Consider the following 13,337-nt stretch of genomic DNA (forward strand, 5'->3'; position numbering starts at 1 on the left):
AAACACCAGTACAGTATATGCTTAAAAAGCTTATGATGTTTTAGAAGATCTCATGTGAAATAAATGTTTCTGCAGAAGATTATTGATTTAGCGTTAAATTCAAAGTTTATTTTAAAAACACATTGGTATTTAAATATTTTCCTTTAAAGTCAATGTAAAATAGCATCTGCAATTTTTTAAATTCGCACATAATTTCATAATCTGATGTATTTCCAAGTAAAACACCATATTCAATGAGAAAAAATGGGGCAAAAATTTATCAGCATGCATATTTAGTGGATCGGATTGGTTTGATCGGTTACCTTTTCGAGGGAGACAATCTGCTGTCTCTGCCTCTCGTCCAGCATCTGGCATTTGTTCTGCAGAACCCCTCGTTCATCCTCCAGGCGCAATGCCTTGTCCTTCAGACGAGACTTTTCCGATTCAAGATCCCGAATGACGGCCTCGTGAGTCATTTGAGTGGCCTGCAGACTTCCAATCTGACCTGATCGGCAGACACAACAAGCTGGTGATGGTCTACTGGACAAAACTACACACTATTTGCCAGAAGGTCAATGGTTTGAATCCCATCTATTGCAGGTGGGAGAAATATCTAGATGAAGGCAGTCAGGATCAAAGATCCATTCTTACTGCCAATATTGTTAACATTAACCCCTACTGCCCCAAGGAGTGTTGTTTACTCTACACCTTGTGTTTGGTTGCCTAGTCTATGACTATGTTAAGCAGTGTTGGGTAACGTTACTTTTAAAAGTAACTCGTTAGAATGTTGTGTTACTACTTAATAAAGTAACTTGTTTTTTTAGCGTTACTTTTGCATAACTTTCTCACAACCACTTTCTCTTATGCTATACATTTCATAAAAATAAGCCATGCATTGCATACAGGAGACATAAAGTTCATGTTAGCTACTGTACAACACATATCAAAACAACATAGAAAACAAACAGATATTTAGAAAGTGGGTCTTCATGTCATATTTATAATAATGTACCAATAACTTAAATAAGCATTTTTTCCATCAACTTGGCAGCCAGTATGAATAATAAAGAATAACCACTGTCCAGGGATGGACTGGTAATCTGGCATACCAGGCATTTTACCGGTGGGCTGACGCACTTTGGGGCCGATCAGGGGTGGACTGACCATCAGGAGAACCGAGCAGGCCAGTGGGTCGGATGCGAAACGGGCCGGATGGGCCGCGATACGCTAAAATGAGCCGCCGCGTAATGCAGAACGGACCACAAAATGGCGCCGCGATATGCAGAAAAGGACAGCGAACACCCCCTTCCCGATCAACTTTTGGGGCATTTGCTATGTAAAATCCCAAGCCGATTTCACAAGACTAGTCTTAGAATCCCTCTGCCTAAATGTGTTTACTGATTTTTTAATGCAGTGTGTATTAACACATGAATTAATCTCGGTTCACTCAACCTCATACTATGACCTCATATTATGCTAAAACATGAAATGCGCATGCACATTAGCGAGTTGACTGACTGTTGACTTGGCGATCTCTGTATCTAAAAGATGATTGTCTCTTTTACCTGCAAGGCTGGACTTCCTTTCTACATCTATTGATTGTTGGGTGCTAGAGCTTCTTTGTTGGGCATCCTAATTGCTCCCATTCATTTAAATAGAAGTGACTCGTCTCTGCTAAATAGTCTTTGGCCTCACACTCTATAGAACTACAATGCTCATCATGCACTATGTCTCCTCCCCGAAGTTTGCACACTTTTACTCCTGATTTCTGGTAATACAGGGGCAATAGAGGTATACAAAAGCAACGTGTTTCTTTATTTAAAAAGTAACTGTAAAATTTAAAATATTGCATTACTTGTTACTCATCAAAAATAAGTCAAAAACTTAATCTGATTATGTAACGTGTTACTTTTATCGCGTTACCCCCAACACTGCTGTTAAGAGTGGAATACTAGCATATTGACTATTAAAAAAAATAACAAATAACGAAACCGTATGCAAAAATGTAAGTTTCAAACTGAAGTGTGCTAAATTATTGCCCTCATTACATTGCATGTTTAATTCAGAGAGTGCTGCCCAGTTATCATCTCGGAAATAGAAATCATTCATCAAAATTAAAAATGTCTTAAAGGAATATTCCGGGTTCAATACAAGTAAAGGTCCATCGACAGCATTTGTTGCATTTACAAAATTATTCTGTTTAAACTTGGGTGTTATTTCAGCTGTAAAGTTGCTTAAATCTACACTTTTAAAATTGGATATAACTTCACATAGAAAGGATAGTATGTGATTTTATCACACTGAATTCATGTTCACATGCATAATGTTTATTGTGGCTATACTTTTGAAACAGTGAGTATTTTAAAGTTTACAGATTGGCCCCATTCACTTCCATTGTTGGTGTAACCCAGATTTTTGCTTTTATTAAAGAAAAGGACAGACAAGTGCCACAAATGCTATTATATCCAAAACATTCATTTAAGCTATGCCAGTATGATCAAATAGCAGGTCAAAAAGGAGATGTTAAAAATAGCTTGTGATTCAATCGAAAAATGTAAAAATTTTACTTGGAAATTCCACACTTTATTTGTTTTCTACGAATATGAAACAGAGTTTATATTAGGTTGATGTATTGAAACTGAAATAAGTTTGACCTTTTTGTTAAATATCTATGGTGACCTTGATGTCAGAGTGTTAGAGTGCCAAGGCAGAATTTAACTGTAGTTTCATTCACCATTTACATGTATGGCATATTTTCCCCCATACAACGCAAAAGTGAAAGTGTCAGTCCCCAACAGTCTGCATAACATCCTTTGTGATGAACGGAGGGACAAAGAGATAATTTGTGGGTGAAAGAACACATTAAAGGCAAATGGCCGGAGAAAAAACAAACTTGGTGTCGACAGCTTCTACTCAATGTTTAATGCATGTTTAATGATTATGTACGGTATATGCAAAAAGCATATTCACGCTTTAAATACACTAAACACAAATACATATAGATATGTGTGAGTGTAATGCTTCAAAGTGTATTGTTTTGGTCCAGATAAAAGATAAGAACTCTGTTTGGCATTTAGATGTGACAGGCCCAGATGGGATCTGCCTCCCTCAGGGAACATTCCAAAAACTGGGTGATAAGCACAGCTAGGACACACATCTGCTGTTGCCAGGATACCAGGAGGTGATCCGTCACCCCAAATTTTACTGTCAACAAGCACGGTGCCTGAAACTAGAACCTGTTTTCAAAGCACCTAGTGTAGTTTTGGATCTAAGATGCTGATTTTCATTCCTCATACATATACAATTACTAGTAGAGGCTCTAAAAGTATTTGGACACTAAATCCACATTTAAAAATGTTTGAATGTCATTGCATTAGATAACTAAACAGCAGTGCGGTGGTTATCTATGCTGGTAACCAAAACCTAGGTCTGAACTCCTCAATGACCAATACATAAACTATCACCAGTGAGCCCTTCAGAAAGATGCTTAAAGGAATAACCCGAAAAATGAAAATCCTGTAATAATTTCCTGACCCTCATGTCATTCCAAACCTGTATGACTTATGATAATTTAATCCACTCCTGTTGCCTGGATTCATACAATGGCAGTACATAGGGACTCATGTACTAAATAAAGCATCATAAAAGTGTCATAAAAGTTGTCCATGCATCATAGTCAAAGTATTTTGAAGGCATTCACCATGCTGTCATGTATTAAGCACTAAACAATGCAAGTGTTTGCATGAACACGCAAGCCTCTGTGCACACAAGCTCTCATAGTGCTCATGAAGGTGCAACAGATGTCAAGATTTTTCCTAAAAAATTGGACTTCAATTTCAGGTTGTTTCTCACCAAAACCTATTGTATATATTCAGAAGACTTGGAAATAATATGCACGGCTCACATAGGTTACTTTAAAGTGTTCTTTTGGCTCCTTCTCAGTGCTTTAAAGTGAGTCACTATCAACTGCCACTGTCCTGAAGATGGACCTGGAAAGCCATTCAAACATCTAATTTTGTGTTGCGCATTAAAAAAAAATTGTCAAGTCAAGTGGTTTTTATTGTCGTTTCAACCATATACAGTTAGTACAGTACACAGCAAAACGAGACAACGTTCCTCCAGGACCATGGTGCTACATAAAAACAACAAAGGACCAACATAGGACCACATGAGACTACACAACGAAATAAAATACCTATATAAACTACCTATATATACCTATATAAAGTGCACGTGCAAACATGTGCAAAGTACAGGACAGTACAACAAATTACTGACAATGAACAGGACAATAGACAGTGCAGCGCCGACCAGTACTCAGTAGTGCAAAAAGATGACAGTTTCTAAAAATGTAAACATAACATACTATGAGATAGTGTTCTATGCACATAGCAGTTATTGAGGTAGCAGACAGTTATACCGTTAAACGACATAAGTGTGTGTAAATTATGACAGAATTTTCATTTCTGTGTAAACTACCCCTTTAATATGCATAACCAAAAAGTTAAAAGGTTACTAGTGAAAAATTATGTATTTATGGCTAATTACAAAGTCAGCTGTTATAGGCATATATCGGGCCTTATTTGTCATGCTACAATAGATTCTAAACCATCCAAATGAAGTTACAATTAAAACATGGCAGTTCAATGTTTTATTTGTTGCCTAAAGCAATGTAGAAGGAAAAATCAGCTATAGTATATGGAGTAGATTACACAGTGAACTGTGAGGTTATGAGAGAACATGCAGATATCTCACTGGCTTTGAGGAGGATCTCCGTGGCCTGCTGTTGTACTCTGTCTCTGGATGCCTCCAGCTCACACTCCGCCTCCCTCTGCCTGATCTCCACGATCTCTGTATCCTTAGTCACCTCTTCCAACTGTTTATGTAGCTCCTGCAAACATGCACCAACACACACAGTACAAAACTGGCTTTGGTTCAGAAAACAGACTTTACACTGAAAATCAAGTGGCCATTCAACACAGTACCAAAACTGTTCAAAAGCTTAAAATATCTTTAAATATTAATTGAACTGTATTATTACTATAAACTGCATTGGCCCATCAATATGCATTACTATTGTGTGTTTGGATTAAAAATGTAGCAAGCAGCCAATTATTCACCGTAAAAAGCACATTGTAGATACGCTCCATGTTTATCCTTGTTGGATATTTAACATGTTTAGGTCACATTTTCTTTTAATTTGCATAGTTTTGTTCATGGTTTTCGGGTATGAGGGCATGTCATGTAACCTGTTCATGTTAGCAGTACCTACTATTTTGGCTAGCTTCTACCAAGTGACAGTGAATTAGTGTCAATTAGAATTTGATTAGACGCACAGCCTTTGACATCAACAACAAAAGTTGGGAAGCATATTTTATCCATCCATCCATCCATCCATCGTCAACCGCTTATCCTGTGTACAGGGTCGCGGGGGGCTGGAGCCTATCCCAGCTAACATTGGGCGAAAGGCGGGGGACACCCTGGACAGGTCGCCAGTCCATCGCAGGCATATTTTATCCTTTCTTTTAAAAGATTATTAGCATGCAGGATTATATAGTAAAATGTATTTTATTACTTATATTTAGCACTGTTTTTCTCTGCTGTCAGTGACCCTTTTAGAACGGTTTTCAACCCATTTTTTGGGGTCACATCCTACCAGTGTTTTAAAATGTAAACATCTTAACCCCCCCATACTAGGTTCTATTTGATCACATTAGTAAATGCATTAGGTAACACGAACAACCAATGGACAATTGTATTTATTAATCTAGGTTAATGATGATTTATTAAAATACAATTGTTTATTGTTAGATCATAATGCACTAACTAATGTTAGCTCTATAACTTTTAATTTTACAACTGTGTATGTTGCAAATATAACTTATGAACAGATTATTTTCATCATTTCCAATCAAGCTATAATTTTGTCAAATCATGCGTTGTATGAAAATATTATTTATTTGTGTGTATACACAAAATGCTAGCAATTCAATTAGCCTTAGCAAGACCAAGGAGTCTGCTTTTTATGTTTAAAATGTAATTTCCATCACAGAAGTTTAAACAAAATACATAATTTGAAAAGCTAAGTGATATTTGTTTGATCAGAAAAATTATGTTTTAGAAAAAAAAATGTCCTGTGATGCACGTAAAGTATTTCAATTGTTGGACGTTGTTAGTAGACAATGTCTAATAAATAGACTAGTCAGAGTGTGAAAATGGGAGTTATGTTCTAAAAATCCAAAGAAATACCCAATTAGGGGTTTTACAGTCTTGAATATTGTGCATTGACAAGCAGACAGTCTTTCATGCTTAATTGGATGTGTTTACTGGTGCAGTGAGAGTGTAATATGCACTAAGACATTCAATATTCATTAAATTATGCACATTTAAGTTCATGGTTCAAGAAAGAAGTACACTGAGATCAGTTTACATTTTTAACATTAACATCCATCCATTTAACTTTTCATTTTGTTGGCCTCAAAATGAACGATGGCATGTCTGCTGCTATAATGCCCTGTGAAAGGTGCCAGGAGTCTCATCTGGAAAACAGAACCATGTAATTGGTTGAAAATGAGCACCTGGGGAATGTAAGCAGCCCTTGATTGGTCTGTGTCTAATTTGCAACACTTTCACAGCAGGTTGACCCCAGATATTTAGGAAAAGGCCGCTTTCTACTGCAATAATTTTACTTGTTGATGCTGTATTTTACCCATAATGAAAGCTCTAATTGATGTGACATGGATACAACAAACATTTCCCACCTGAGCAATTGAACATTTGATCAGCTTAAATTAACAAACACTGACTAGTACAGACCCCAGGATGACGGATCATTACGAACTTGAGTCGGAAAATGTCACATTGACTCAAGATCGATTCCATTAAATATCTGCTCTATGTGTGTGTGTGTTGAACTGGCGAGACAAGCATATTGCAATTAAACAAGCATTATAAAGTGTCATTAAAAAAACATATGGAAGACCCTCGCCAAATTAAATCTGCCATAATGTTTCATTTTTAACTACTGTATTAAAAATCTAGCCAAGCATGTGTCTTTTGATTACACTCATAAATGACACTTGGTCACTTCCTCTAATTAGAAACGAGTCCAAGAAATGCAATGGTGTTTCATAGCAGATTATAATTTTTTCAAAGATATTTTAAAGACAAATCAGAGCTCAAGGTGTGTGCCACTTGAAGTTATTTTGTATAAAACTAATTGAACCAAAAATGCCTGTTTGCATTACACAATTGAATGATATAAAATATACTGCAGTGCTTTAAATAAGTAAAAAATACTGTATTTATACAATATGGTAATAACCCCCCCGGTGTTTCTTTTACTCATATTGAGAGCTTTATTTTAATGCTTGGACAGGAGATCCTCTCACTCCTGTCCAATACTGACAATCTGATTTCTTTTAAACCTTTAAACAAAAAAATCATTAAATGCATGTTTGTATGCACAGAACAGGATTTGCATCATTTGATTGAGGAAGCTGTTGCAGTGTTGCCAGATCTCGCAACAGAAACAAACAACCTGGTCTGGAAAAATAAGCCCAAAATAAGCCTCACTAACATAGAAATCACACAGTTAATTAACAGTTACAGTGAGTATTTTAATTACAGATCTGCTTCTCAGTCAAATCCCTGCAGCATCAAATCTGTATGAGTGCATCATATCTAACAATAATTCAGTGAAGACTTGGAAACAACTAAGAAAATAACTTTTCACCTCTAATAATGTTTTCCTTGTATCTGGATTAACTGTGCATGTACTGTAAATGTAATAATTATACAAAGTTGTTAAAAAGGTCTTCACTCACAGAATGCGACATCATCAACAGGAAATTAGGCAGAGAAATGTGTGATGCAGCAGTTTCCTTCAGGGTCAAAGCACATGTAATTTTTTTCAGGCAACATGAAGTGGTGTAGTTCCAAAAATGTACTGTGATGAACCCTTTGGCCTTTGGTTTCATGAAAAAACTATCGGAACAAAATTAATCGGTTATAACCGGTGTCATCATTGTCGCCCCGCCTCTTAGGGCCATCCTTCATCCAGACTCAAGATTAGAGTTGGACATGAGAGCGAGGAGAGGTACATAATTAATGAGCCTCAAACCGACAGTGGTGGATGAAGCACACCTGATGTGAACAATGCTTCATCAACGCTGTCTTTAAAATGCAGGATAAAATCTCCATGTGTTCAAACACTGGCATCCTTGGAAGGCTAAGCCCAAACCCAAGCCCAGGACAAGAGCAGGGAGGGTTTTGTTCAAGCGTTGCCGGACCCGATTCTCCGACCCCCAGCGCAAGTTAGATGTGTCGCGGCCGACTGGCTAAAGGCCGGGCCGCCTTCCACTCTCACCTGCCGCTTTTTTTTTGCATGACTTTAATTAAAGAAGCACAATTTCTGTCAACTATTGTTGTCAGATGTTCTCTAATCGTAATCTTGACCTACCATCTTTTCCCTATTCAAGTAGATAGGAAATGTAGTTGTATCACTGCAACATAGCTATCCGGAGGCATAACAAATATCACTGTCAAGTGAACTGACTTGCTTAAAATAACTTTATTTGTACCCCAGACCATCTATTTTGGGAAGCCCAGAAAGTCAGGAAAACTGCTTTTGCACCAACCAAATAACTGCACCAAAAACTGTATGGAAGAACCCTAAAAGTTCTAGAATTTGGCTCACTACACACAAAGTGCATTTAAAATATTCTCCAGAAAGTCTAAAAAGATTAGTTGACGTTATAGATACAAATTTTAGTCGTCGAATAGTCTTTTGAACCCATTTAACGTAACATGAGATTATATGAAACTCTAACGATGGCGCGCGAGAGCATCAATGCAGCTCGCGCCTGACTGAGAAGAGGAAGAAAACACAGTCCAGATGCACTCCAAACTTTCCAAACAGCTTAAGGTGATTTAGTTTGCAAAGTATGAGGGAATTATTCTGCAAAAATACAAAATAATTAAATAAAGAAGAAGTGTTGCCCTGACGTGAAATAAAGCGAAGCCGGATCTGACTTCCGCTTGAGCAAAGCTTGCCTGTCAGAGCATCTAAAAATGAAACAGCCCGGCATTATATGTTTAATATATCCTTTATTAAAGTTCAAATAATAAGGAAAAGGGTTGTGTAAATTAACACAAACTCCAAAATTGGCATTTCTCTTTGTGGTCAGAGACACCTATATGAGACGTGTGAAAAACAGAGAGAGAGAGTTTCAAACTTCTACCGATTGATAATCCCTCTCCTCTCGTGTGAAGACACTTGTCCTTTGTGTGCTCTCACAGCAGCTAGATTTTAACATGATGGCTTGTGACGTAGTGAATCCTAATATATGTGTCATGGTGTGAAGAAAATACATGATACGCAGCACTGTTTAGAAGAGTGAGTTAGTTTTTTTGTTAAATGAAAAAAAAAAAGTGTTATTGATTTGTCTTTTTTGGTTTGTTTTCCAATATAAATATCAAAAACTCCTTACATACATTTCCTTTAGGAGCTATACTGCAGAATAATTTTTTTAAATATCCAAAATATCCTTAAAACATGATACATTTACCCGAGAAGCAACATATCTGATATTTAGACTTGCTTTCAAATAATATATATTGAATACAACATATTTTGTATTTACTGCATTGGCAGAATATGAACAAGTGAAAAAAAAACACAAGTTTATACTCAAGATATATTCTCTGAAAGCAAGTCCAAATATCTTATATGTTTCTATAATATCTTATATGATTTTTAGATAATTTTAAATGGAAAACAAGACAAAACACTTTTTATTAATTTTTGCAGTAACTTTTTTAATGAATTAAACTGAATAAACTGAATAAACTGAAAACTGAATCTTTTTTCCTTGTAATTCAGTGAATGTCATTAAAAGGTATTTTTAAAAGATGATTTTGTTGTCTTTATTGTTGTATTCACGTTTAATACAACCTTTTAATCAAGGCACAAGATGAATAGCTAATGATTAGTCTTCGCAATAATCGGCGAATAGTCGAATAATCGTTCCATTAAATGTCAGATTAGTCGATAAACAAAATAATCATTAGTTGCAGCCCCACTCTCCATCAGCATGTCTTTACCTTGATGTTGTTCTCGGCAGCAATGAGGGAGCTCTGGAGCTTGTGGGATTTCTCCCTGCTCTCCCTGGCCTCCTCCTGCACCCGCTGCAGCTCACTGCGCAACTTCCCCAGAGTCTTCTGGAGCGCTGCTTCCTGTGCCTGAAACTCCTTCCTCAGCTCACCCTCTGTCTTCTTCCAGGCAAGCAGGTTCTCCGCAGTCATCTGCTGTGTGCGCTTCATTGCCTCCAGTTCACGTTCGTAGAAAGCCTGAGCTTTGTTTAGCTTGACCTCGTACTCCTCCACCAGACGCTTCTTGTCCTGTTTCAGTTCCTCGACCCGCTCGGTCAGCGAATCCACCTCTGCTTTATGTAGCTGTCCAAGTTTCTCCTGGTCTTTGTTGTAGTTGGCATTCTGGCTTTGGTGTGACCGAAGCAGTTCCTGGACCTGCAAAATGGAAATTCTTTACAAACAAAAACAACAACAACAACAACAAAATGGCTTAAACCAGCCTGGGGGTTAGCTGGGCTCCCAGCAAGTTGGTTAGGCTGTTCAGTTTTGCTAGTTTTAGAGAGGTTTGGGCACTTTTTAGCTGGTTGGACTGGGAGACCAGCTGGCCAACCAGCTAAGCCCAGTAAACCACCTTTGGCCGTTTTAAACTTGTTTTGCATCATTGAATGCATTATAATTGTTTGATTAATTCACTTTGCATAGTCAGGTAACAAAATGTGATTATTCTGTGACATCTAATTTAACTGGTTTCTTCAAGTCAAAAATATTATTTAACATGAATGAATCATCCTAACTTAATTAGGATACAAAAAAAGAAAAAAGAAAACAAATATGTTTAGATCAAGCTAGATCAATAACTTCTTAAGTTAACAATTGCAGTTTACCAATTTTTACAGTGCAGTATAGCCTCATGGTTTAAGAGGTGAGAAGGCAATTGTTGTAGGTTCAAACAACATAAAAAGGACTTTCTGAACTTTTGACTTATTTTGATAAAAGTGTCAGATGTGAAAAAAGCATAACAGTCTGGTTTCAGTGAAAATCCAAGTTGTTTTTCATAGGGAAATTTACTTGCAACTTGTAAACTTTTAAAGAAAGCCCTTTGAAAACAAAACAAAACTGAAAAAACGAGAAAAATACTTGTGGAACCAAGATGGCTGAAAAAGTGCACAAGCACTGTTGCAATCAATCATACTGAAACTCCACATACCTCCTGCCGATGTGCGCTACGCAGATCCTCTAGAGACTGCCGTTTCTCCTGCTCAAACTGAGATTGCAACTGTCCGAAGGAGTGAAGCTTCTCCTCAAAAGAACGTCGCATTTCCTCCACCTCACGGGACATAGTGACCACACGCTGTGTGTGCTGCACTTCTGTGCACAGCTGCATGTCCTCCACCCGTTGGCGGTATGTCTCGAACTCTGTCAACGCCTGCCGTTTCATTCGCTCATGCAGCTCCATGGACTCCTCCAGTGATTGGATGCGACGCTTCAAGTCCATCTCATCACTGATCTTGCTTTTGTACTGCATGATCTTCTCCCGTGTTTCTGAAAGGATCTGCTGCACCTCCTCTTCGTGGGCCTCCTTGAGGGTCTGGATAGCTGCTTCATGCTCATCGTTCTTGGTGTTGAGGGCGTAGATAACCTAGAGAAGAGAGGAGATTGAGAATTAAGAGATCTACAGTGGAAATGGTCAAAAGTGCAAAAATATGTGGAAACCCCTTTAATGAACTCTTGGTGTGAGTTGTGAGTTGCTAGTTTTAGATAGGTTTGGACACGTTTTAGCTGGTCGGACTGGGAGACCAGTGGCGGGGCTATCTGTATGTTTGATATACAAAAAACGGGGGCGTATTCAGAAAGTTGTTTTGAAAACAGTTTTTATGTTTGCAATTCCGTTTGATGGCGATAGTGGTGCAGAAATTACACACTTCAGCTTTAAGGGCATCTTCAAGCTACAAAATTATCTGTCAGCAGATATTACAAATAAAAATTACAGTCTGTCTCTACTGGGAAAACAGACCAAAAATATTAATGACTCATCATGCATTCCAAATATTTGTCCAATTAAATGTTCTCTGGAATAAGAACATCCTGTCCCCTTATTCTACTCTACTGACTAGCAAACGTAAATAGCAAATCATGTTTCATGGCTGTGACGTTAAATAAAGGCTATTGGATATTTAAGAAAATGGGATGAGACCCATATTATTTCCCGCCCCTACTTAATGTTTCAATGGGAAATAGATCAACACAGGACAAAAAAAATACTTAAAAAGTATTAGTGATAAATAGTGATAAAATATTTTTGTTTTACAAATGTTTTTGCTAATCCATCAATTTCTTTGCAAAGCTAATCACAAAAAATGACACAAAATCTAGAGACGGTTGTTTCTCAGACATGTTTAAATGTTTTATTCCCTCTGTTGCTAGGGAGAGAGCGTGAAAGTCTCCAAAATTGGGTCGGAGATTGCCTTCACAAAAAAAAACTTTGAGTTGTTCACAAACAACTTTTAAATTTTACTAAACTATCTGATAATAAAAAGATGTCTTACTATATAAAAGAGGAGCAGACCAAAGGGGGGAAAAAATATTCCACATTAAACTAGACAGCTATTAATTCTTCTCAAGATTGGCCAAAACTATTCCCGTAGTTGATTATTTGGAAACAAAGTGACCTTCGACTCAAACTGTCATACTTTGTATGTTCATCGCCCACTTCATTTCCATAATTGTCTAGACATCTGATTAGTTGAGAGCCATTCGGCCACCTGAGTATGGCACAATAGAGTTATCTCCATTACAAACCCTGCTCTGTGAGAAAACTGGGACTCAGCCTAAGACGTATGTTCTACTTTCATCACGTCTATAGCGAACTCTATTCACAGATTGACCATGGAGGGTTCCATTATTCTCTAGTTCCTTTGAAAGCACTATTCACTACATTTCAACACTCATTTAGTTGGAAAAAAAAAGGTGATAAGAGCAACTGTGGAGAAAGTTGGAAAGGTAGTTCAGTAATTCTACACTGACTGTACTCTCTCTCTCTAGTCAATGTACACTACCGGTCAAAAGTTTTGAAACACTTACAGATTCTTTATTATATTTTTTTCTTCTTCACATTTTACAATAATAGTAAAGTCATCAAAACTATGGAATAACATAAATGGAACTATGAGAATAATGTTGTGACAAAAAAGAAATCTGTGTTATATTTTAGCATCTTTAAAGTAGTCACCCTTTGCTTAGAATTTGCATACATGCACTTTGCATCA

At 37.2% G+C, this 13,337-nt stretch overlaps 1 protein-coding gene across 3 annotated transcripts in view; it reads right to left on the bottom strand.

Moving 5' to 3' along the window:
• LOC127623685 (protein FAM184A-like) overlaps positions 1–13,337 on the bottom strand; it is a 160,035-nt gene that overhangs the window by 86,203 nt on the left and 60,495 nt on the right. For all 3 annotated transcript variants that reach the window (XM_052098133.1, XM_052098132.1, XM_052098131.1), the window contains exons 2-5: positions 11,279–11,710; positions 10,084–10,506; positions 4,735–4,870; positions 303–484 (exon numbers count right to left, since the gene is read on the bottom strand). In XM_052098133.1, the coding sequence (XP_051954093.1) occupies positions 303–484; positions 4,735–4,870; positions 10,084–10,506; positions 11,279–11,596 (1,059 nt within the window). In that variant the 5' untranslated portion in view covers positions 11,597–11,710. The remainder of the gene's footprint in view (positions 1–302; positions 485–4,734; positions 4,871–10,083; positions 10,507–11,278; positions 11,711–13,337) is intronic.

This window comes from Xyrauchen texanus, chromosome 30, assembly GCF_025860055.1.
Source record: "Xyrauchen texanus isolate HMW12.3.18 chromosome 30, RBS_HiC_50CHRs, whole genome shotgun sequence".
NCBI lineage: Eukaryota > Metazoa > Chordata > Actinopteri > Cypriniformes > Catostomidae > Xyrauchen > Xyrauchen texanus.